This window comes from Mchenga conophoros, linkage group LG9 (assembly GCF_057382185.1).
Source record: "Mchenga conophoros isolate Kocher_MC1m ecotype Shallow Benthic linkage group LG9, M_conophoros_male_GT1.1, whole genome shotgun sequence".
NCBI lineage: Eukaryota > Metazoa > Chordata > Actinopteri > Cichliformes > Cichlidae > Mchenga > Mchenga conophoros.
This window is the reverse complement of record NC_140534.1, coordinates 14,975,473-15,002,233: the sequence shown is the minus strand read 5'-3', so window position 1 is coordinate 15,002,233 and position 26,761 is coordinate 14,975,473. Positions and strand designations below refer to the sequence as shown.

The window sequence follows — 26,761 nt, the reverse complement described above, 5'->3', positions numbered from 1 at the left end:
GTCTCTCCCATATATATAATATCTTACTGGAACCAACATGTTCCAGATATCACCTGGAAGACCGTCTGGATGATCCCATAAATATCTAATTGTAAACAAGGTGAAGGAAATCTCATATAAAATTCTTCATAAATGTTACCCAGCCAGTCACTATATGGTAACATTTAAAAGAGACTCACGTACTCATATAATTATTTTTTTTACCCCTGGTTTTGTATGTTCATGTTCTGTTCTTTCTTAAACTTCATCTATTTGTATGTTGTATACTTATTGTGTTTCAATAAAGTTCAGTAAAAAAGTACGTTCTAAATGACGCTTCAGACGTCACTAATCACGTGACTCTGGCCAAACGAATCAAGCCTCGACACAGTGCTTCTGAAGCAGCGTGTTGATCTTTTTCACACACGCACCGGAGTATCAGCTTCAAGCGGACCATCGCTACCTCTAACATCTAAAGGTAAGTGTCAAGGTAACTTTGAACTGAGTTCAGTCAATCTCGAGTTTTTCGAAGTTTTCTGAATGAAGTTTTCTGTTGCTCTCTGTGAGAGGAGACCGTTAAAGGCGAGGCTCTCCAGAGTGTAGCAAAACAGGAGACCACAGCTGTGTGTGTGTGTAAGTGTGCAAACGAACAGATTAGAAGTGCAAGTGAGCCACGAGTAAAGAAAGGTCACGTTTCGTGATTTGTTTTTCTCACCACTGATCACGCGCTCAACACTCTACACATACTTGCATCACACGCGCGCTCTCAAGCATCGGTATAGGGCTTTGAAGCTGACGTCACGCCGCAATGCATTGTGGGAGCGGATCTAGAAGGGTGGCAAGTGCCACCCTAAAATGATCCCTTGCCACCCCAAGTGCCACCCCAGTTTTGCATATGAAAGTGTTGTTTATTAAAATAAGATAGCATTAACAGTTTGAGCGTAGTTACAGTCAGCTGTGAATATAAATGTTAAAACTGAATATATTGCATAGCGTCCCCCCCCCCCCTCCATCAGTAACAAACGGTTCAGCCCATAGCAGGACCGGCTTTTTTCTTTTTTTCAGTAGTTTCACATAAGTTTGTAATTTTTACTCCAGGATGCGGATGGATGATGTGCGTCCTGCGCCACCCATACGATCTGGGGCGTATCGGAGCCATTTTTGGACTGCTTGTGCAAAGACAAACTCGGACATAGAGTTTGCCCCTAACTGCTGCGTCAGGCCATCTAGGACAAAAATACACACACAAACAAAAAAAGTGAATTAGAGCACATGAATAAGCTCTTGTTAACTGTCTTCAGCGGGGAGAAAGTATGTAAACTCCTAGGCTGATAAACATGAAAGTTACCAGGCGTAAATCTGCAAACTGCCGCATTTGATTCCCAAAGAGCTATGAGCGGAAAAAGTGATAAGTCTTAGCATGGTGTGTCGTGTATCCTTTAAAACAAAATAAACATGGGGGTCTTCGGGCTGTACAAACTACAACCTGAGGACTAAACAAGCTGAAGACCAAAGACTCCATCTCCAGATTAACCGGACATGAAAGTCTTGTTATTAAGAAAGACAAAGTAATATAGCAAAAACTGGACAGGAAATGTGAAACACACCCAGCAGATCAATTGATCCCTTTATTGTTCACTTTAGGCTCATAAAACTACAATAAACGGTAAAACTTACAGCGCTGTGCAGATGCATGTTTGGTATCTTTAAATGCCCTTTTTTGCTTTGTCTGGTCCTTGGTTTTTTTCCCTGCCCAGTTGAGTACCGAGGCTCGTTTGTAATGGCATAAGCCATTACACAGCGGACTCGCACCTCCAGTGTGGTCCCTCCAATCAAGGCAAAGCGTCTCCCCTATAGACACATTTTAAGAGATGTAATTAGCGTGTCTCGTGTCTTAAATGTGTATGCAAGTGCTTGTGTGTATAATCAACATGCCGTCGTTATGTATTTAAATCACATCTGACAGCTATTACACTTTATAGTTACAAAGTGTACATAACCTTTATATACTTACCATTGCCTTGTTTGCCTCTTGTGATCTAAGAGCTGCCTCTGCATTGTTTAGCTCCTCAATGTTGTGCAAGGGCAAATCCAGAGGCAGTACCCCAGCATCTACCGATTCATTGCAGCAGGGATGGCGGATGGCTCTGACCTCCTCACGGAGTTCATTAACTGCTCTGGTCCGGTCTGACAGCATAGTTAACATCTTTTGTGAGGTCGCATCTGTTTCAAAGAACAATTCTAGAAAGATTAATGGCTTAAGCAGTGAGAGGCGAAAAACTAATATATCCATAAATGATGGTGTAACATTCTGCATTCAAGTATAAGTTGTTCTAACTGCTAAAAGTGTTTGCTAGTTTTTGCCTGTCACATATATTTGATATTTGTACATGTAGCTGCCATCACCAGTGTGTGAATTGTGTGTGAATGGGTGGATGACTGAATGTGTAAAGCGCTTTGGGGTCCTTAGGGACTAGTTAAAGCGCTGTACAAATACAGGCCATTTACCATTTATACCATGTAAAATCTGAAATTCCAAGATTTTCAAACTTGCCTTGTAATAGTGGCCTCACAGAGTCTCTGGACTCTACAGAAAAAAATCACAACAAGATGACATTCAGGAGTATAAATTTGTGCTTTGAAGATAAGAGCACAATGACATTGTGATTCAGCTTTAAAACAATTTGAAAAGCATACCATCTATAGGGAAGTCCTCGACATCAGACTCTGCATGCTGGGGAGATCGCAAAGCTGTGTCATTTTGTGTGTCCTGCCAGAGTGGCGAAAGGTGCCGGAAGCTGGGCGGGGCATTATGATGCTCGCTGTCAGTGGGCTGGGGGGAAGACTGCGGAGTGGTGAGGGCTGTTTAGAAAAAGTTAATTTTTGTTAAGTGGATGGTAGTTACAAAATCAGATCTGAAAAAAAGAGGAAAAATAGGGCACAATGTCAATAAGGAGGGAAAACTAGATACAAAGACGGCTCATAGAAGCTGAACCGAGTCCTATGTGTGAAGGGACAGTAACTGCGTGTGCATATGTAAGCATTTAAACACTGAAGATAGTAAAATTAACAGTATTTTGTCTAAGTCTGCCATTGTAGGAATTCATGGCACCAAGACAAAAACGTGGCGCACAGTGTGACGTCAAAATAGGCGCACACCTTTGACGCTGCGTTTTCTCCGTTTTCCTCGTCCACACGTAAATGCTAAAACGGAATTTTCGAAAATATCCACCCTAGCAGGCTTCTGTGGAGATCAGGGAAATTATTTTACTGCTATTGTTAAATAATCATCATCATTACCATTGCATTAATAATATAATTTACAGTATTGATATTGCATTCAGATGTTTAAACAGTGTGTGTGTCTTTCAGAAAGACTAAGTTGCAGGCTGACAGGAAGTTGCAGGCTTTGCAGAAATGAAACAAGTTATTCTGAGGAGCTGGTTAGACGAGGCTATTTGAATTACTAGGTTATTCAAATTGTCTGGTATACTTTTATATTCTTTTATTAAGCTTTTAGTAGAGGTTCTTGATTAGAACATTTATTCAATATAGTACATATAGTTTCAGTTAGGTTGTTACACATAGAGTTGGATGTCTCGAGACCACTTTTACGTGGTCTTGGTCTCGTCTTGGTCTCGACGGACTTTTGTCTTGGTCTTGGTCTCGCTGTTTCGGTCTTGCGTTCTCAAATCGACATAGTGTTCGGAAGATTTGGAGTCAACCATCAGCGGAGTGGGGGGGGGTGGCTTACTGGGCTTAAGCCCGTGTCATTTTTTCAGAAGCATGGGGTCTTTTGGAGTGTAATTTTTTTAGTTAGATGCCTGACTGACAACTGTATAAAACAAAAACAACACACGAAGCACAGAGCGCACCGTCGTAAATTCCCCCTAATTTTGGTATGATCCGAGCTCAGGCACTAGGCGACTGAGCACAGCACCCATGTGAGCGAGGGGGGAGAAGCTGCTGCCTGCGAGTTTGCTGCAGACAGAGGAGAGCTTAAGTTTGACCAGGTACCAAAGCAAATCATTCGTACTGAACTAATAATGTAAATATGACGGTGTATCACAAAAGATTGATATCAAACTGATCACTTGGTTGCGTTACTTGCTCTTCGAGTGAATCAACAAATGGATAAATAAAAAGCCGAACAGCAATGCTGATTTTTTAGAGAGTCTTAGCTTACATTTCATATTTTCAGTTGTTTCCCTCCACGGCTAAACAAACTCTCTAAATCGGTTTCAGTTGTGTACTGATGAACACAACAATGGACATAAGGAGCTTCTTTCAAAGAAAAAACTCAGGTAGATGTTATTTTATATATTGTGCTTTGGATGTTGTTCAGTATATCTATGCAAAACAAGAGGAATTTCAATACACAGCAGTATATTCACAGTTGAAACCAGATATTTACATACACTTTATGGAGAAAACATAAAAACTTTTTTTACTGTTAAACATCAATTTAGAGTAAACTTTTGTTTTAGATAAATAAATGTTGAAATATCTTTTGAATTAGTTAAATGTCAGAATAAAAAGAGGGAGCTGTCTATTTTAATCACTTTCATGAAATTTAGGAGTACATATACACTAAGTTTATTGTTAATTAATAAGAAAACTCCAGACGATTCGATTCTGAGCTGAAGAAGCTTCTGATAGGTTAGTAGAGTCCATGTGAGTAAATTGGTGGCACAGCTGTGGATGCATATAAGGCAAAACACAGCCTGTTTCTGTGACATGGGAAAATCAAGAGATGTCAACCAAAACACCAGGAAAAGAATCGTGGAGCTCCATAAGTGTGGCTCAATTTTGAATACAATTTGGTGCCATTTGCAATTAAGAAATACAGATAGTTTCTCTCTTTACTCTTAAAGTTAACAAATATGTTTTTTATATTTATCAATCTAAAAAATAAACATTTAGTCTGATTTGATGTTACAATTAAAAAAGTGTTTGTGTTTTTATCTGAAGAGTACATAAATATGTGGTTTCAACTGTATATTTGATGATGTTGGTGTTTGGCTTGTCAGCACAAAGAGGGAGAGAGAGGAACAGAGAGGGAGAGAGAGGAACAGAGAGGGAGAGAGAGGAGCAGAGAGGGAGAGAGAGGAACAGAGAGGGAGAGAGAGGAGCAGAGAGGGAGAGAGAGGAGCAGAGAGGGAGAGAGAGGAACAGAGAGGGAGAGAGAGGAGCAGAGAGGGAGAGAGAGGAGCAGAGAGGGAGAGAGAGGAGCAGAGAGAGGAGCAGAGAGGAGCAGAGAGGGAGAGAGAGGAACAGAGAGGGAGAGAGAGAATGACGACAGAACAGAGATGGAACAAGAGCAGGTGAGACACACATGTTAGTCAAATGGTTGTTTGCCAAAACTCATCAGAACATGTATCTAGTACCTAGTGTTTCTTTTTAGATACCATTTGTTACTTTTCAAATTCTATATTTATTAAGTTATGCAGGCTTGTTTGCACAACAAGGCTAAATAATTATATAAACTTTTCTCAATCTAAATATTGTACTTTGGTAGAATTAAAAAATAAGTGTAGTGCAGGTCTATGATGATTTTTAGTGCTACTATCATCTAGTTCTGATTCTGGTTCTGTCTTGGTTAAGTCCTCAGTAGTCCTGGGCCCTATTTCAGGAAGCCGGTTTAGTGCAAACTCTGAGTAAGTATACCCTGAGTTAACGAAAACTCTGGGTTTTCGGTTTCACAAAGCGAGTTTAGATTAATCCTGAGTGAGTTACTATGACGACACACTCCGTGAAGCTAACCTGCCCCCTAGCAGGTTTACTTCAACTAACCCTGACGTTCTCCGCCTCTGTGTCGGAAACCTGACTGTAGGAAGTGTCAGACATGGCGTGCTCCTTCCTTGAAGAGCCAGTAGATGTTGAAGCCCAAATTCTCCGCAGAGCTCTCCGCCGGGAGAGAGTGATTAGAGCGCGTTTGGACATTTTATCATTTCCTGATGATTTTCTGTGTGAACGTCACCGTTTGTCAGCACAATCTATAATTCATTTGAATAACATCCTCAGGCCTAATATTGCTCATGTGACACATCGCGGACATTCTCTCAGTTCTGTAATATTATTTGTATTGCACTTCGGTTTTTTGCAAACGGGAGCTTTCTGTATAATATTGGTGACGCTGAGCACGTTTCCAAGGCTACAGTCTGTCGGGCAGTCAGGAATGTTACAGTTGCACTGAAACGTCTCCTGTACTTGTTTGTGGTGTTCCCATTATCACAAATGTGGAAGCCAACTGCTCAGCCTCTGTGAGTGGTGGTGGTGGAGGACCCCCACCTGTTTTTCGGGCCTCCGCTTTTTTTCTGTTGGCTATAACGGGTCACATTTGAGCATACAGAGTAATCAAATATGTACTTGTAATGTGCTCAGATAATTTCAATAAGTGCTTACAGAAAGAAAATTAATGTAGCCTCTAACTGCAATTGATTTACATGGGACAAACAGACCAAGCACTATGGCTCATAATACAATTACACCTTACCTGTTTGGACTATATTTTTATATTTCATTTTTACTTGCTGCCAGGCACGTTTGGGGCCTGTTGGGTTGCACCTGCGCTCACATCACATCACAAAATAAAATGTATGAGATAAAAAATAAAATAAAATATAATAAAATAACGTGTTAAATGGGTGGAAATCCCTAGATCAATGTTTAAATTAACACTCACGCATTGACTCTGTCGGCTATGTTTTGCCATGCATGCTCCCTTTGTTTTGCAGCTGAGGCTGTGTTACTTTTTTCCTGCAAAATTTGCATGTTATCGGCATATGCTGCCATCAGAATTTCGGCCTCAAGCGCTGTAAGGTACGTTGACCGCGCCTTCTTTCCCTCCGTCTCCATGGTGACTCGCTTAATCTGTGCTCCACTAATCAGGGCTTTATGTATCCTCGTGCGCGCGCTTAACTCGAGGTTAAAGCAACTCCGCGTTGATTGAACTAATTGTTATCAGCCTTTCTGAAACCGAATATTCCGAGTTGGACAGTTCGGGGTTACTCAACCCTGAGTATCGTTTTTCACTCTGAGTTTTCTAAACCGGCTTCCTGAAATAGGGCCCTGATTTTGAACTGTTGTAGTCCTGTTTTAATTCCGGATCAGTTCTGGGTCTGGTTGAATTGGGGTTTAGTCCCTGTGTCTTGATACAGGCCCGACTTTGTTCTGCCTTGCTGCTTAATTAAAAAAACTAGTTTAAGGTGTCCTGCATAGAATAGCATCTGGCTGCAGTTTAAAGACTTTTTTTGTCTCGGTCTCGGTCTTGGTCTTGGTCTCGTCTTGTCTCGGTCTTGGTCTTGGTCTCGTCTTGACTCGGTCTCGGTCTTGGTCTCGTCTCAACTTGTTCTTGGTCTTGTCTTGGTCTCGATACCCTCTGGTCTTGGTCTTGTCTTGGTCTCGATACCCCCCTGGTCTTGGTCTTGTCTTGGTCTCGGATTAGGCGGTCTTGACTACAAGTCTAGTTACACATAAGGATGAGCCTCTGTTCTGGTGAAAGGTCAGAAGTGCAACGGGTGAGATGAGAGAGCATTTAAGGGCGAGACACACATACAGTTAGTGAGCGTTAGTAGGCAAGAGGTGACATACACATATACGCACACACATTAGTTAGACTCATTTATAGGTGAGAAGTTGGTCATGTTTGTCTCTGGAAAGAGGAACAGTTTCTTGTTGTCTCTGCAAGAAAGAGGAACAGCGTCTGGCAGGATGTGGGGCTCGTGTTCCAGACGAGATAGAAGACAACGTTCTTTTAAACCGTGTTAAAAGTCATTGTGCTTTTGATTTGACGTATGTATATATTCTGTCTGTGACGTATGAAGGGGCGTCATTAATTCAAACCCTGATGCTATAAAAATCTGTGTATGCTTTGATTAAGTCGGAGAACCGTTCCTGTCTGCGAACAGGCACTGGTCTTCCCACGCGTGTATTCATTAAAATCAATTGTTTTGACCAAGATCTTCTGGACCATGGTTGTTTGTACTCTCCTTCATCAATATTTGAACCTTAACACTTCTTTAAAAATCTCAGTTTTCAGTTAACGAAAACGCAGTTTACGTGTGGACAAAAGGTGCAAACACAAGTTAGGTGAGCGTGCAACGTAAAGTTTGAATTGAGTGCGAATTGAAGCGGGTGCTCTCCAATCATTAAAAGTAACAAAGTCATTGAACACATTTATACAGTTACCTTTACGTTTATCAATCATATATCACAGATTTACAATTTTTTGTAGTACTATGCTAAAAAGCAACTACAGAGCGAAAGTCTGGGTCAAGCGCCGAGGCGATGGCAAGAACAAAGGAATCCTCGACGCGTTAAAGCTAGCTTTGTAAGGGATTATAACAGCAAAGTATGAAACGAAAATGTTTTCTTTGTTGATAGACTTTGTTTGCAGTGCAATTTATTTGTTGCCAGATTGTAAGATGAAAGTAGACACAGTTTCAGGCTCCCACATTTTGTCCGAAACTGTACATTAACGAGTTTTTTTTTTTCCTTTTTTTTCTTTCTTTTTTTTGCTGTTATTCAAATGCAACCGTGGAAATAACGAATAGAAAAAAATTCATTCATTCTTACCTTATACTAATCGTGGTGCAGGCCAGTGCAGTGCATGAACTGATGCCTTCTCCGGTCAATTCCGCTGAGAGTAAATCTAATGTCCTCCTCTACTGTACAAGACAATGGTTACCTGGAGGGATGTACCAATGTGATAGGGGTGCTGCAGAATAGTCCAAGTGATCGCTGCTTTAATTTCCCGGTCAACTATACATAAATTGCATGTCGACACGATTTTTTAAAGCTGGTGCACTAGACCAAAAGTCATTGATAACAAAAGAACAATAAATCTACTTTCTCCGGTACTTTATACGCGCTCAGTTGCAATGCAATTTAACGCTCAACTACAGATCGATGGCTTTTTGATGGTGGCCAGCGCCGAATGATGGTCAACTATAAATAGATGTTTTCTCGACGTTGTTGTTGTCACCTGGTCGACTACAAATAGATCAAATATCAATGACAAAAAAACAACGGTAAATCAACTTCATTACAAGGGCAAACCTGGTAGGGTCCGTCAGACCGGTGACAGCCATCCAGGGAACCTGTTTCAGTTGCCGAAGATTCCGCGAATTCGCTCCACCGCAGCGAAGATGAGGTAAGAGAAGGCGGTAATGCTGAATCTCTTCAGCCAAGCCGACAACAGGTACCAGCCAGGTGCCAATAGGTTCCAGGAAGCGACAGGAGACAAAACGCCAGTGCAAAGGTCTGAATTCAGTCAGAGTGCATTCGGAAACTAATCTGTTACTGCCAGATGAAAGAGCCAAATATGATTTCAGTTTCACGAGTAGCCCGCTACGTTTTCCCCGACGTTTAAAGCGCTTCCTCTTATGAGATGTGGTAGGGGTGTAATCCAGGTGATGCGGTACTCCAGATAGTAGCAGAGGTAGAAAAAAGTCCTGTCCATCAGCGTTAGTCCTTCCCAAATTCTCTGTGGCAAATCGAATATTTAACAGAGCTTCACGATCGTAGGTCAATAGAGAGTCAGCGTTGTTCAATAAAAGTGACGAAAACAATAGAAACACGCAGAGCAAAAGTGGATCCGACAACCGTGGACGGCGAGCCATGCACACCGGCACCATCTTACACGGAAGAATATATATATTTCGAGATGATGGCAGCAGCAGCAGCCGTTCTTCTCAGCATGAGTAGCTTAATGTTGTTCGAGTGTAATTTACGTTGAGTAGGCTAACCACGTTATTACATTAATGCATGTAAGGTGAACTAGCAAACATCATCATAGCTACATGCGGCTGTCTTCTTGTTTGATGGCAGATACTCCCTTCACCCTGGCCAAAAAGGCTAAAATGACCAAAGAAAAAGTGGAAAACAGTTAAACATGAGAGGTTTTTGGACAAAGTTTGTGTGTTTGTTTTTTTTTTTTGTTTTTTGTTTTTTTGTTTTTTTTCCTTCATTGTTTAAGCACTGCTTCCAGCCAAGAGTGATACCATATATGCCTCATAGCTGTAGAAAAGGCTAAAATTGTTATCTTTTTACAAAAAACAGCTGAACATGAGAGGTTTTTGGACCAATTTTGTGTTCTCCATTCTTTAAGCACCGGTTTGAGCACCGTTTAAGCACCGGCACGGTTTCAAAAGTACCGGTTTGGCACCGGTATCGGATAAAACCTAAACGATACCCATCCCTAGTGTTGAGCGCTCAGTGCATCTGCGTTCGACTACTACGCCTAGGCTGCACTGTCGAGTGCAGATCCACTGAGCGTAGCGCAAGCTAGCAAGACAGAAGCTAAGCTCGTTGCAACATGGCAACTGCCTCAATGCTACCCGAAATTGAAGCTCCCCCACCCTCATTCAGATCTGGCGTTTGGAACTCTTTTGGTTTTCATGTGACGTATGACCCTGAAGGTAAGCGCGTCATGGACAAAAGTAAAACAGTATGTCGGCTGTGCCACGCAATGCTCAATTGGTGGGAACTAGTGTGTTAGCGCAGTTAGCTTGTTAATGTGTTGACGCCGTCCAGCCCCACGCACGGGGCGATCCGCAGTAACTCGTTAAGGGAGATTTGTGGCGTTAACGTCATTTTAACGAGATTAACGCTGACAGCACTAGTGGGAACACAACGAATATGACTGCACATTTATGCCGACATCATCCTAGTGCAAAGACAAGTGGAAGCAGACAAAAACAACAAGCACGCATGCCACAAACTTTACAGAGTGATTTAGACAGCTGTTAGCACATGATTCTCCTTATAGGGACCTGATATGTTTAATATGCTGCTGAGAATATAGCCAGAAGAAGAGTATAGTATAGCTTTTATTTTGGAAAGAGCCATTTCTCTGTAATAAACTCTCTTTCCAAAGATGAGTGATTCCTCAATCAGATTTATTTATTTATTCTTTGTTGTTTCAGCAACATTAAATTTAAAAACTGTACTTTTGAGTTAAAATATATATTTATAATTTTGATAAATGACAAATTAAAAAGGCATGAAAATTTTTGTCTCTAAAAAAATATTGAACCGTGACACCAAAGTATCGAACCGACTGAACTGTGAATTTTGTGTATCGTTGCACTCCTAGTGTGAGGTAAAAGTGCTACAATGAAAAACATTTCAAGAAAATGTAAAATAAATGTATTCCAGGATAAAACTCAGCTGTCTTTGTCTTGTGCAAATCGTTGTGTCGGCCCACTGGGCATTTGATTCCAATAACAGGCCTCAGTCTCTCCTGCTACTGGTCTGCCATACTGCTAAATTTGGTATCGGTGCTCAAACCTTTTGTGTCTGTTTGCACACCTCGGGAAGCAAAAATTTGTTTTTTTGTCAGATGAACATATGAGACACTTTGACTCTTCAGTGCAGTGTGGAGCCTAACAAAGATCTGCTTTGTGTCCCAGCTGATCAGCAGGAGGAGAAGAGTCTGACGGAGCAGCAGAGGAACATTTTCAGCTACTTGGACTCAGCTCAGCCACTACAGAGAAAACAATGAGCTCAACACAGAAGGTGACAGACAGAGCAGGGCGATATGACCAAAAATATTTATCACGATATACATTTGAAAATTTGCGATAACAATACAACTGACGATATAATTGACACTAGACAAAATACTTTACAACTCCACAACTTTATTAAAAATCCCATCAATGTATTTTCACTTAAACAAGCAGCTGTTTTTTATGTGCATTAAAGTTATATAAAAATTTAACAGTGCAAATACAAATGCCTTGGAGCAAATGTCGGCCAATTTCCTCTGGAAAATCCTTTTGGTTAAACTGTCAGCAAGCAATTTGCATTTGCACTGTTAAATTTTTATATAACTTTAATGCACATAAAAAAAACAGCTGCTTGTTTAAGTGAAAATATATTGATGGGATTTTTTGCACTAATAAAGTTGTGGAGTTGTAAAGTATTTTGTCTCGCGTCAATTATATCGTCAGTTATATCGTTATCACAAATTTTCAAATGTATATCGTGATAAATATTTTTGGTCATATCGCCCTGCTCTACTTTCATGTGTTACTGTTTAGGCTTAAATAGGTTTGATGTTTGGTGCCTTTTTCTTAATGTAAAAAAACCCTCAGGTTACAATCAGACATTTTTCTTCACTGAACCAAGCTGGTCATTTTACCAGCTCAGCTCTAATTCATATGACAGATAATTTATGGTATAAACATCTAGATGATGGGAAAGTGGTATTCTTGGACTTTAGTGCTGCATTTGATTTGATAAATGATGATCTTTTGATTGATAAACTAAAATGTTATGGATTTTCACCAGCTGCTTTGTGCTGGATGAAAAGTTATTTGGACAGAAGATAGCAGAAGGTTTATTGTAATGGTTATTTCTCAGTTATGAACTGCGGTTTACCCCAAGGCAGCTGCCTCGCTCCACTTCTCTATTCAGTTTTCACTGACGATCTGCAATATGTCTTGGCTTAATCTTGGGTATGCCAAAGATTCCACCTTGTTTTATTCAGCCAGTGACAATTCTGAACTGATCAGCGGGTCACAACAAAATTTGCTGAATGTGTTTGACTGGATAAGTAAAAACAACATGATTTTAAATGTATTTAAATCCAAATCTATGTTAATTACAGTGGGGCAAAAAAGTATTTAGTCAGCCACCGATTGTGCAAGTTCCCCCACCTAAAATGATGACAGAGGTCAGTAATTTGCACCAGAGGTACACTTCAACTGTGAGAGACAGAATGTGAAAAAAAAATCCATGAATTCACATGGTAGGATTTGTAAAGAATTTATTCGTAAATCAGGGTGGAAAATAAGTATTTGGTCACCTCAAACATGGAAAATCTCTGGCTCTCACAGACCTGTAACGTCTTCTGTAAGACGCTTTTCTGTCCACCACTCGTTACCTGTATGAATGGCACCTGTTTGAACTCATCATCTGTATAAAAGACACCTGTCCACAGCCTCAAACAGTCAGACTCCAAACTCCGCCATGGCCAAGACCAAAGAGCTTTCGAAGGACACCAGGAAAAGTATTGTAGACCTGCACCAGACTGGGAAGAGTGAATCTACAATAGGCAAGCAGCTTGGTGTGAAAAAATCAACTGTGGGAGCAATCATCAGAAAATGGAAGACATCAATCAATCAATCAATCAATCTTTATTTATAAAGCACTTTTCATACAAAAAAAATGTAGCACAAAGTGCTTTACATAGTTAAAAGCAGCCCACCCCACCCTCCAACTCACTCCCCACACTCTCAATACACATATATCCCCCCCCCCCCCCCCCCCCAAACACACACACATACACACACACGCGCACACTTAAAGAGTAAAAATTGGGCTGGGCTCGCATGAGCCAAGTGAGGAAACATTATAACAGAGAGCCATCTGCACCGGGAGCCGGTCACAGACCGCAGCCTCCAGGCTGGGCACACAGCAGGAGGGAGGCCAAGGAGCCCCCCAGCCAGGCTGAGAGGACCCCCAGAGACCCAGCAGCCACGGTCAATCACAGCCCCGGTGCAGAGAGCGCCCTCCGAGGAAACACTGGAGATATGACACAATACGATATATTCAGGGTAAAATGATAAAATAAATAAGAACAGGATACAATATAAATATAAATAGAGTAAGAAGATTAAAAAATGAATAAGAATAAAATCAAAAAATATTAGGTAAATCCTAAATTAATAATAGAATAACAGGATAGAATAAATAAGCATAAAATAAATAAACGCTAAGTAAAAGCTAAATTAAAAAGGTGGGTCTTGAGCCTGTTCTTAAAAACATGTACGTTCTCTGCGGCCCTGAGCTCCTCCGGCAGGCTGTTCCACAGACGAGGACCATACCACTGAAAAGCTGCCTCTCCGTGAGTATGTGTCCTGACTTTAGGGACAATCAAAAGGCCAGTACCAGAGGACCTCAGGGTCCGCGAGGGTTCGTATGGTAAAAGCAGATCTGAGAGATAAGAAGGCCCAAGACCATTAAGACATTTAAAAACCAATAAAAGAACTTTAAAATCGATCCTGAAACACACGGGGAGCCAGTGCAGCGATTCTAAAACCGGTGTAATGTGGGCCCGCCCTCTGGTCTTCGTCAGCACACGAGCTGCCGAGTTTTGCAAAAGTTGTAAAGTTGAAATATTCTTCTTAGGAAGACCAGAGAGCAGGGCATTACAGTAATCAATGCGACTGGTAATGAAAGCATGCATCAGCATCTCCGTGTTGGCCCGAGAGAGAATAGGGCGGACTCTGGCTATATTTTTTAGATGATAAAATCCAATTTTGGTTACATGTTTAACATGTGGGATAAAACCAAGCTCGGAGTCGAAAATAACACCCAGGTTTTTCACTTGTAGCGAAGGACATAGTGAAAATGCCTCTAATTTAGACAAGAGTTTCTCTCTCTGAGCCTCAGGACCGACGATTAAAACTTCAGTCTTGTCCTGGTTAAGCTGTAAAAAGTTTTCTGCCATCCAAGATCGTATATTTAAGATACAGTTAAAAAGGGCATCCATTGGTCTGGTGTCATCAGGAGACACGGAGATGTACAGCTGCGTGTCATCAGCGTAACTGGAAGTTCACTCCATGCCTCCTGATGACACTGCCGAGAGGGAGCATATACAAATTAAAAAGTACAGGGCCTAGAACCGACCCTTGAGGCACACCACATGTCATTTTATGGATCTTAGAGGAGCATGTATCCATACTCACCATAAAAGATCTGTCAGAGAGATAGGAAGTGAACCAGTTGTGTACAGCACCAGAGAGGCCCACCATGTGTTTCAATCTGTTTAAAAGAATAGCGTGGACATACAAGACCACTGATAACCTCCCACGATCTGGGGCTCCACGCAAGATCTCATCCCGTGGGGTCAAAATGATCATGAGAACGGTGAGCAAAGATCCCAGAACCACACGGGGGGACCTGGTGAATGACCTGCAGAGAGCTGGGACCAAAGTAACAAAGGTCACCATCAGTAACACACTACAACGGCAGGGAATCAAATCCCGCAGTGCCAGACGTGTTCCGCTGCTGAAGCCAGTGCATGTCCAGGCCCGTGTGAAGTTTGCCAGAGAGCACATGGATGATACAGCAGAGGATTGGGAGAATGTCATGTGGTCAGATGAAACCAAAGTAGAACTTTTTGGTATAAACTCAACTCGTCGTGTTTGGAGGACGAAGAATACTGAGTTGCATCCCAAAAACACCATACCTACTGTGAAGCATGGGGGTGGAAACATCATGCTATGGGGCTGTTTTTCTGCCAAGGGGACAGGACGACTGATCCGTGTTAAGGACAGAATGAATGGGGCCATGTATCGTGAGATTTTGAGCCAAAACCTCCTTCCATCAGTGAGAACTTTGAAGATGAAACGAGGCTGGGTCTTCCAACATGACAATGATCCAAAACACACCGCCCGGGCAACAAAGGAGTGGCTCCGTAAGAAGCATTTGAAAGTCCTGGAGTGGCCTAGCCAGTCTCCAGACCTCAACCCCATAGAAAATCTGTGGCGGGAGTTGAAAGTCCGTGTTGCTCGGCGACAGCCCCAAAACATCACTGCTCTCGAGAAGATCTGCATGGAGGAATGGGCCAAAATACCAGCTACTGTGTGTGCAAACCTGGTAAAGACCTATAGTAAACGTTTGACCTCTGTTATTGCCAACAAAGGTTATGTTAGAAAGTATTGAGTTGTATTTTTGTTATTGACCAAATACTTATTTTCCACCCTGATTTACGAATAAATTCTTTACAAATCCTACCATGTGGATTCATGGATTTTTTTTTTTTCCACATTCTGTCTCTCACAGTTGAAGTGTACCTCTGGTGCAAATTACTGACCTCTGTCATCATTTTAAGTGGGGGAACTTGCACAATCGGTGGCTGACTAAATACTTTTTTGCCCCACTGTAGAAGCAGATTAGTCAACAGCCCACAACTGAGTCTTTCCATAGCCAGTGTTAGAAATCGTCACCCAGATGAAACTACTCGGCATTACCATAAATCACCACCTTTCATGGTCTCAGCACATCAATTGTTTTTAAGAAAATGGGACAAGGCATAGCTATGGCTATGAAATGCTCTTTCTGTATCACTTCAATTATGAAAGATGTCATTAATGCACTAGTAATGTCTCATCTGGAGTATTGTTCAATCATTTGGTCAGCAGCTAATAAGACAGATCTTAACAGACTTCAGTTAGTCCAGAATAAAGCGTCCAGATTAGTGTTAAGATGTTCATACTATACTAATATTGATAAAATGCATAATCAACTTTCTTGGCTTCCTGTACAGACTAAAATATTCTATGGCTTACTTGTATTTATAAAGAAAGAAATTCTGTTAAACACACCACATTTATTTCTGCTCATCTGCAGTATCCAGATGAAATACATAATCATATTACACAGTTTTCAACAAACTGCAATTTAGTAAATGCTCGAGTTAAAAGTAACTTTTTGTAAAACTGTTACATTTAGAGCAACGTTTAAGTGGAATAAATTGCCTTATAAAATTAGAGAATTATTCAAACTATTCAAAACTTCAATGAACACTTAACTATGGAAGCCCGTTTCCGCCACTAAAAAAAAAAAAGGATCCATAACTCGAAATTTCGAGTTAGTGATGCCAATCAGTAATCTATGTGAATGACGTCATTTCCTCGTTACCCGGAAGCTGAAGCCCTCAGCTACAAATGCTACAACTAAGCTAACGGTATTACATCCAGTCGTGAATGCACAGATTGCTGAGTGTTTTCAGCCTGGCTTCACAAATGATGAAATCCCTGTGTTATTAGCTGAATCACATGGTGTTACTATCAGCAAACGTACTCGCGAAAGCGCCAATTTGTTGGGATCCGTTTTTGAGTGCACGTTCCTCTGCCATGTGCTTCCGGGTAACAAGAAAGCGACTTCATTCACCTATATTTTTGATTGGCAGAGCTAACTCGAAATTTCGAGTTATATTTCTCAAAAATTCAACTTATGGATACTAGCTGTTTTCTTTTTATTTAGTGGCGGAAACGGGCTTCCATACTTAAGATGATTTGTTTTTGAAATTTGTGTAATGTGCCTGAATGTTATTGATATTATTATTATTGATTGCTTATATTTTAACAATTGTGAAACCTCACTGTGGATGTAAGAGCCAAATCATGTGGATATCTTGAATCCACTTTATTGTATAATATTTTATGTGATAGTATTTGACGGAAGATGAGCAACATCTGTTGTGGAAGCTAATGGGGTTCTTTTTAAATAAACAAATAAACAAACATACGATTTAATATCACTGAATAATTATGTATAAATCTATAAAAATTAAAGAAATATGTAATAGGAAATGCACACATTTTTATATTATAAAATAATATAAAAGTGTGTGTGTGTGTGTGTGTGTGTGTGTACAATCAGGAGGGATGGGCATGATTTTAGTGTTTAAACAGTCATGAATTATTTTTAACAGCAGGTTGGATGTAATGTGTTAGAACTACCAGCAGGTGGGGATAAGAGACCTTTAAGGTGTTTGGTGCCACACTCCACCTTCAGGTTTAAAACTAGTGTTAATGGAGGGAGTTTGAAGGTTGAGTTTGTTCCACGACTGCATTTCACTCACTGCCTCTGTTTGTATCTCTGTCACTGCAGGACCAACATGGAGCGAGAAGTCAGCGCTCTCAGGAGGCCGACAAACCTCACAGAAGAAAGAGAGAGAAAACACACACCTGTGACGAGTGTGGGAAGGGTTTTATTTCCAAGTGTCATCTAAAACAGCATCAGGTCATCCACACTGGAGAGAGACCGTTCAGCTGTGACTTGTGTGGAAAGTCTTTTTCCTGGAAGGGTGCTCTAAAAAACCACCAACTCATCCACAGTGGAGTTAAAGCATACAGCTGTGATCAGTGTGGCAGAGCTTTTACTCAAATTGGCCACTTACAGAGTCATCTAGTTAGCCACTCTGGAATTAAGGCATACAGCTGTGACATCTGTGGAAAAACTTTCAGCCAGAGAGGGTACCGAAATAGACACCTACGCATTCACACCAGACATGATGTGTACTGCTGTGAACAGTGTGGCAAATACTTTACAACAGATGCACAGTTACAACAACACATGTTTATCCACACTGAGGAGAGACCTTATAAATGTGACCTGTGTGAGAAGACTTTTAAATCTCCACATTACCTGAGACGACACCAACTGATCCACACCAGAAAGAGACTCTACAAGTGCAGTTACTGTGAGGTATGTATTTATATTGTTATCTTGTCATTTTAGCCTGACTGTTTGGAACAACTCTGCTCATTAAACTGTGTTAGCATGTTAGCAATTCTACTGCATGGAAAAGCAGCTCTGAGTGATTATTCAGATTTTCATGTCAGTTGTGATTTTAGTATTACTGTAGTATTATGGTGGTAGTATTGTAGTTATTGCAGCCCAGTAAACTGAGTGTGTTAACTGAAACAGTCAAATGTAATTGGACGTCTGCAGAGATGCTCTTTATTTCAGGCGACGTTCAGGATAAAAATGTTGAAGGACTGACTTACACTGTCTTTGTGTCTTTGTTTAGAAGCAGAGTGACACAGATGGATCCAGTTCTCAACCCTGTCATCACTGTGGTGGTGGGAAAGACTTTCGTTGTGACCTTTGTGGAAAAACTTTCAGTCAGCAAAAGACCCTAAAAATACATCAACGTAGACACACTGGAGACAAACTGAAATACTGCAAAGAATGTGGGATAAGCTTCACCACATCAACTGACTTAAAACGACATGAACTGATTCACAGTGGGGTTAAAAAGCACCTCTGTGATCAGTGTGGGTCATCCTTCACCACTACAAATAAGCTTAAAAGACACAAACGAGTCCACACAGGAGAGAAACCATACAAGTGCAGACACTGTGACAAAAGCTTCTCAGATTCAGGTAATCGTAACAATCATGAACGTACACACATGGAAGGAAACTACAGCTGTGACCAGTGTGACAAGAGCTTCAGGAATCTCAGTTCATACTCCACACACAAACGATCCCACGTTACTAATAAACTGTTTCACTGTTACCAATGTGCCAAAACATTCACCTCATTGTCTGCTCTGTGCAAACATCAGCGTGATCACTCAGGGCTGAAATCACTCCCATCACTGGATCACAGTGAATCTGAAGAGACAGAAAGATCCTCTGGTTTCAGTGTCAGACTCAAAAAGCTTGAGATCAGGCTCCACAGAGTTCAGATAGAATCATTTAAACTTGTGTTGAACTGAACTGGTTGCTGGGCTGAACTTCTGCATTACCAATGCAAACTGAATAATACAGAAGATAAAAGAAGAGACTTTGATCAGTTAATAAAGCTCATGATCTTGATTCATTGTGGCTGCTACACAGATACTTCTGGGTCACTTCTCTCAGTTAGGAACCTTCCTCACCAAAACTGACTGTTGGACCACACCCCTGTTTTCATGAGAAGTTGTTTCAGCCATGATTTCTCTTCCTGTATTTCAGAGTAAAGACTGAAGTGACAAATGGAAACATGTTTAAAAAACGCAATGTGAGAGAGACGTTGAGGTCCCTGGAAGTTACCCTGGGTTTTTCTGTCACCCTGCTAGATGTTACACACCTTGTCATTGGACTGATTTCTACTGCTGGACTACTCCTGGGGAGAGTAACAATACTCTTACTAATTAGCTCCCTTTCACACCTTTGGGGATATTTATTTTTGTGCTTGCAGCGCTGTGAGCCAGAACAGCGAGAGAAAAACCTGCAACAGCGACGAGCCGAATGCTTAAGTGAATCCCAGCAGCTGCACATGTGCTACGCTGATTTAGAAGATATCTTTGCTCTTCATAATTCATAACTTCATAATTACACAGGGTGTAATTATGAAGTTATTGAGCAGCACATACTTTACGACCTGCTTAAGTTCGAGGTCACAGCGTCTGTAGAGCAGCTGGAACATAATGAAGTCTACAAGGTTAAAGTTTTATCTTCACTTGTTGTTCTCTCTGCTGCTTGGTTTGATGGATCTGAGAGCTTTTGTTTTTATTACTGTTATTATAATTATCATTAATATTTTACTCTTTAAAAGCTTTAAAATAGTGTTTGTGTTTTGAAAAGTTGATTTAAGAATTGAACAGAAACATCTGTCATAAAAATCGCCCAAAGGCACGGAGACAAACTCAAAGGATGCAACCTGTAACTTTCTCTTCCTTCATGTCAGCACCATCATCGATTATTTATAGTAAATGCATATAGCAACAGTAACACTTTAGTTTGGATTTCATAATTTCTGTAACTGGAAAATATTATTTTGTTTAAAGACAGAAGATACTGGGTAGTTGCAACATTAAAGTGAAATATTTAATAGTCTAATAACAGATTAAATGCTGTGTTGAGGCTGTCGTTTCAGGAGGAGAGAAGCTGCAGAGAGGCGTGTAAGACTGCAACTCTGCTTCCTGGTCCCAGCTCTGGATAGTCATATTTTAGGGGGTTTAATAAATGTGTCCATATTTCTAGAAATGAGAGCTGCTCCATCCAAAGTGGGATGGATGCCGTCTCTCCTAACAAGACCAGGTTTCCTCCAGAAGATTTGCCAATTATCTATGAAGCCCACATCGTTTCTTGGACACCACTCAGACAACCAGCAACTTAAGGAGAACATGTGGCTAAACATGTCACTCCTGGTCTGTATCCCAATTCAGGGTCTGCCGCGTTTTAAGGCCGATTACGTCACAGCAACGCGACGAAGGCTGTCCCAATTTCGAAGGCTGCTCGAAATGTGGCCCTCAAATGTGTCCTTCATTTCCCTGAATTCTAAGGATGTGTCGGTGTAGACTTCGTGGCCCAACATATCCCAGATTGCATAGCGCGGCTGTGGGTGTGGATAATTTTGCCGAAAAAAACGGTGGAAGCGGAGCAGCCAAAGAGTAAACGTTTAAAAGTAAGTACTGTTATGATGTCTCAACAGGACCTGGAAAAACTAGTCCATGCATTCATTTTTAGTAGGCTTGATTATTGTAACAGCATCTTTACAGGTCTACCTAAAAAATCAGTCAGACAACTGCAGCTCATTCAGAACTCTGCTGCTCGAGTCCTCACTAAGACCAAACAAGTGGACCACACCAGTCCAGCTCTGAGGTCTTTACTCTGGCTGCCTGTCCATCAGAGGATAGACTTTGAAGTTCTGATGCTGGTCTATAAAGCTCTGAATGGTTTAGGACCAAGATACATCAGTGACCTCCTGACCCAGTATGAACCTTCCAGATCCCTCAGGTCACCTGAATCCGTTTTTTTTATCAGTTCCCAGAGTCAGAACCAGACACGGAGAAGCTGCATTCAGATTTTATGCTCCATATATCTGGAACAAACTCCCAGAAACCTCAGATCAGCTGAAACACTCAGTTTATTTAAATCCAGGTTGAAGACTCACCTGTTCTCAGCTGCATTTGAATTACATTTTGAATTGCATTTGAATTGCATTTGAACTACACCTCTTATAAGGTGTAGTTACACACCTTATAAGAGAAGCACATGAGAAGAGAGGCGACCTAGCTGTATTGTGGCTGGACCTAACTAATGCGTATGGGTCGATCCCACACAAACTGGTTGAGCATGCTTTGCACCTCCACCATGTCCCCAGCAAGATCAAGGACCTAATCCTGGACTATTACGCCAATTTCAGGCTTAGGGTCACTTCTAGGGCAGTTACTTCAGACTGGCACCGACTCCAAAAAGGTATAATAACAGGCTGTACCATCTCAGTTACGCTCTTTGCCCTGGCAATGAACATGGTGGTAAAGGCTGCGGAGGTGGAGTGCAGAGGGCCGTTAACAAGGTCAGGTGTTCGTCAGCCCCCTATCAGAGCCTATATGGATGACCTCACCATTACAACATCATCAGTTCCCGGGTGTAGGTGGATCTTGCAAGGTCTTGAGAGACTCATCTCATGGGCAAGGATGAGTTTTAAACCTTCCAAGTCAAGATCGATGGTACTGAAGAAGGGCAAGGTGACGGACAAGTTCCGGTTCTCAATTTCAGGAACCATTATTCCATCCATAACGGAACAACCAGTTAAGAGCTTGGGGAAACGCTTTGACTCCAGCCTGAAAGACTCTACTGCTATTCAGAAGGCAAATGAGGAGCTGGGAGCGTGGCTTATTAAGGTGGATAAGTCCGGCTTGCCTGGAAGATTTAAAGCCTGGATCTACCAGCATTCCATCCTGCCCCGAATCCTGTGGCCCTTGCTTGTCTATACAGTTCCAATAACTACTGTGGAATCCCTTGAAAGAAAGATCAGTGGCTTTCTTCGTAAGTGGCTGGGACTTCCCCGCAGTCTCACCAGCACTGCCTTGTATGGGACAAGCAACAGCGTGCAGTTACCCTTCAGTGGTCTCACAGAAGAGTTCAAGGTGGCTCGCACACGAGAAGCCCTACAGTACAGAGATTCTAAAGACTGCAAGGTGGCATCAGCAGGCATTGAGGTAAGGACAGGAAGAAAGTGGAAGGCTGAGAAGGCAGTTGAGGTGGCGGAGTCACGCCTAAGGCAGAAAACACTAATGGGGGTCTTAGCAACAGGGGGAGCAGGCTTGGGGTACGTCCCAAAGGCCCAGGTCAGCAGGGCACAGGGAAAGGAGAGACACCAGCTACTCCAGGAAGAGGTCCGAGCAGGTGTGGAGGAGGAGCAAGTAAGCAGAGCTGTAGGCCTTGAGCGGCAGGGAGCATGGACAAGGTGGGAGGGCACCTTGCAGCGCAAGGTCACCTGGGCAAACATCATGCAGGCAGACTTCCACCGGATCCGATTCCTAGTGCAGGCAGTATACGACACTCTGCCAAGCCCAGCAAACCTCCATCTGTGGGGAAAGCGCGAGACACCTGCCTGTCCCCTGTGCTCTGGAAGAGGGACCCTAGAACACTTCCTTAGCAGCTGCCCAAGGGCCCTGGCCGATGGTCGGTATCGTTGGCGGCACGACCAGGTGCTCAGAGTAGTTGCTGAAAAGATTGCCTCAGCAATCAGCACCAGCAAGCATCATCATGCTCCGAGGAAGGCAATCTCTTTTATTAAGGCTGGAGAGAAACCCCAGGTGCACCCACATTTGACAACTGGCCTTCTCAACACAGCCTCTGATTGGCAGCTACAGGCTGACCTGGGTAAACAACTAAAGTTCCCTCAGAACATTGCAAAAACATCACTCCGGCCAGACTTGATAATTATTTCTGAGGCCTCAAATCATGCTGATCATGCTGGAACTCACAGTGCCCTGGGAAGAGCGGATTGAGGAGGCTAATGAAAGGAAACGAGGAAAGTACCAGGAACTAGTGCAAGAGTGCAGGGGAAGGGGCTGGAAGACTTTCTATGAGCCCATAGAAGTGGGTTGTAGGGGCTTTGCAGGACGATCACTCTGCAAAGTCCTAGGCCGGCTGGGCGTGGCTGGGGCAGCCAAGAAGAGGGCCATCCAGGCTGTGAGTGAAGCGGCAGAGAAAGCCACAAGGTGGCTGTGGATTAAGAGGGCTGATCCGTGGGTAGCTACTGGTACGCAAGTCGGGGCCTGATCACCCCCGGCTGGGTCGCCTGGGCGAGGGTGTATGATGTTGTGAGACCCGAAACACCTGATGACCCTAGGATACATCACTGAAGATGCGTACCAGTGCATCCAGGAGATGTGTCTTTATAGTTAAACTCTGGCTGAGCCAGTGACGCCTAGGAAGAGTCTAGGTGACAACCAAGAAAGTTTGGTGACGACTGGAGAGACAGATGACAGCTCGGAAAGACGGCTCCAGGGGCAGGGTGGGCTAGCATCCCGGTCTGCAGTTTTCGCGAGAAAGCACCCAAAAAGCTATGGAAAGCCCTAAAGAAAGATACCCCCAGGAGACCCCGAGAGGGGGGGGGGATGAGGTCTCCAATCGGACGGACTTAAGGTTAACGACTAATGCAATGGAAAGGACTACGAGTAAGACATGTATCTGCGGCAAGCTGTGCAAGAACCAGCGTGGCCTAAATGTCCATCAGGCTAGAATGAAATGTTTGGAGCGGGAGAGTGAGGTGCAACGCACAGGTCCTGAACCTGGTGAGACGCAGGAGGAGCCCGGCCAGGAGGCACCCCACAGAGCCCAGTCCCTCCATGCACAGGACTCTTCCAATCCAAGCAGTGTAGTTCCACAACAGCGGATTAAGTGGCCCCCAGCCAGCAGCCAGAGCGAGTGGCAGAAGTTTGATGAGGATGTCTCCAACATCATACAAGCTGTGGCCAAAAGAGAGAGACCCAAAACACCTGATGACCCTAGGATACATCACTGAAGATGCGTACCAGTGCATCCAGGAGATGTGTCTTTATAGAATAAAGCACCAAATCCACACTTTTAAGCTTAAATTCTTTTTAATCAATTTTAAATCATGCTTTTTATTTTTGTTTTTTAATGTCTCTGTAAAGCACTTTGAATGACCTTGTTGTTGAATTGTGCTATATAAATAAACTCGCCTTACTGAATACTATGTCACTTATTTATGTGCAAATGTTTAATAATGAAGAACATTAAAGCATTACTGTTGGCCACATGTCGGCAGAGTTATGTGACATTAGTGATGTTTGTACTGACTTGGTTTTAAAGCCTTTAAAATATTCGCTGTTCAATAGTCGACCTTAATCTTACAGAGAATGTGATGATTTTATGGATAATTAAAGTCAGTCATATATCCACAAACACAACAAGCTGAAAGTCAGTGATGCTGCTCGGTTTGCAGTCCTGAATATCACGGCACAAGCAGGATTCACTGCACTGTTAATGTTAGCTATGTTATATTGCTGCCTCTGTTCGGTGGTGTCGAGCCAAACGGACTTTAACGTGTGTTTGAACGAGCTGACGGTTCACTCGTTAAGCTGAAAGAAAGATGCCTCCGTGCAAGCTTGAACATGTTGCGTGTGCCGTCGGAACTGGATTTCAGTCTAAACTGGTGTCCGTGTTGGTCCTGCAGAGAATCAGAGTTGGAAAAGTTGTTAATGTAGCAAAAAACAAAATGTAATGCATTTTGTTCATAATCTCTTTAAAGTCATGATCTTTTTTTTTATCGCTGTCACTGGAGTGGGTAAATGAGTCTGCAAAGTTAAAAAAACAGATTTACATTTATTGTTTATTACTTTTATCGTCATCATCCCATTTATACACATTTAAGAAATAACGTGTAAAATAACCTTTTGTTTGCATTTGGAGACTCGGCGTTTGAACCATCCCAGATATCTGCACCAGGGAACCAACTTCTCAAGCCGGTAAAAAGGTCAAGGACACAGTTACACGATCGCTAAACTAACCTGTTTTTGAATAAAAGAAAACCATATAAGCATGATCCCTGGAATCTCGGTTTAAAAAAAGAGAAGCACTACAAATTACTTTTCTTATGTTTAGTATACAGGAGTTGCTGCTCACACTCTGAGTTGCACTAGTGTGTCTGTCAGACGCCCGCACGCGCAGTCACGCCGGACACTTCCTGACCTTATTTCCACGAGCCCTCGACTCAGCTGCAAAGTTCTTACGGGGTCAGTTTCATCAGAATTATCTGCCATCATTCAGACATAAGTTGAGCAATGGTTTAACCAATTTTTTCCATCAAGCCATGAAGGGATGCCGGAATTAAACAGAACATAGGATGTAAGTTAAGGAAATATAAGTTTGACCTTGGAGCACATCTCCTTCAGCGTTCACAATAATGGATTGCATTTCTCTCAGTCAACTGACTGTTTAGGGGGGAAAGCGGCTAATAGTTAGTGGGCTCTGTGTTTGTTGTTTTTTAATCACACTAGGAGTGAACAAAAGCAGAAAACAACCCTGTAAAGATGCAGACTGTGATAGTCTGGTTTATACCACAAATCTTACCAGCTGTAACTGAGTTTTTTGTGGTTTAAGTTATAAGTACGTGTCAAGACTTCTGTCTCGCAGCAACATTGCCGATGTGATCCTTCTTTTTTGTTCCCTATTAATGATCTACGGTAATATGTGATATTGCCCCCATAAAATAATAAGGCTTTAATGAAATCATTGTGATACAGAGATTTGGATTCTTGTGCGTGCAATGTGCATGAAGTAGATAAACAAGAAATTTAGTCAAGATTGGATGTACTTCTGTGTTTACCAACTGCTCCAAACTGACTTTATGCTTCATACGTGTCAACTCAGGGAACTCCTGTTGTGACCTCCCCTCTGTGAGCACACACGCACACACACGCACGCACGCATGCACGCACACACACACATGCACACACACACATGCACACACAGAAAGAGAGAAACAGAGATCATTAATGCAGAGGATTGCAGCAGTTCTTGTATTTTCACTCTCTGCTGGATTTTAGATGAACAGTCACATAAATCTCGCTCCAAATTATTTGAAAAAAACATCAAAGTATCACAGTATCGTGTTTTTTTGTTAGGGTCAAACTTCTCTTTGGGTAAAAATTAAGCCAACATCCAAGTGTCAAAGGTCGGTTCCAGGATGAAGGTCAAAGGGAAAGTCCCTGAGACGCTTCCGGTTATGTTTCCATCCGGCGTAGTCATCTGACGGGTCCGTGCTATATCGCCCTTCCTGACCCGGACTGGTATAACGTTTTGTAGAAAAGTTTGATCGATTCGCATGTCTGTCTGTGCTGTGCTTTACAAACACTCTTAAAGAAAAACAAACATCAGCCAAACACACGGTTCATCCTGATTGTCAGGTGTCGGCCATCCAGATTCCAGAGGTGCTGTGAAAGGTCATAAAGTTAACACTGTGCTGTAAAAAGAAGGCTGGAGTGCACAGAAACTGGTAGAGATGCAGG

At 42.2% G+C, this 26,761-nt stretch overlaps 1 protein-coding gene and 1 pseudogene across 2 annotated transcripts; both read left to right on the top strand.

Moving 5' to 3' along the window:
• Nucleotides 1–346: 346 nt before the first annotated feature.
• Nucleotides 347–21,573, top strand: LOC146567058 (uncharacterized). 2 transcript variants are annotated; one of them, XM_085286611.1, is made up of 4 exons: nt 347–457; nt 11,394–11,499; nt 17,611–18,207; nt 18,533–21,573. In XM_085286611.1, exons 2-4 carry the CDS (start codon nt 11,482–11,484, stop codon nt 19,223–19,225), a joined length of 1,308 nt encoding a protein of 435 aa, XP_085142737.1. In that variant the 5' UTR covers nt 347–457; nt 11,394–11,481; the 3' UTR covers nt 19,226–21,573. The 2 variants fall into 2 exon arrangements, with proteins under 2 accessions (XP_085142737.1, XP_085142738.1); XM_085286612.1 differs by lacking the exon at nt 347–457 and adding an exon at nt 10,322–10,400.
• LOC146567057 (uncharacterized) lies at nt 21,209–24,510 on the top strand (annotated as a pseudogene).
• The last annotated feature ends 2,251 nt before the right edge of the window (nt 24,511–26,761 follow it).

Coding starts and splice junctions, on each gene's coding strand:
- LOC146567058 (XM_085286611.1), top strand. Junction 18,208..18,532: donor ACAAGTGCAGTTACTGTGAG/GTATGTATTTAT, acceptor GTCTTTGTTTAG/AAGCAGAGTGACACAGATGG.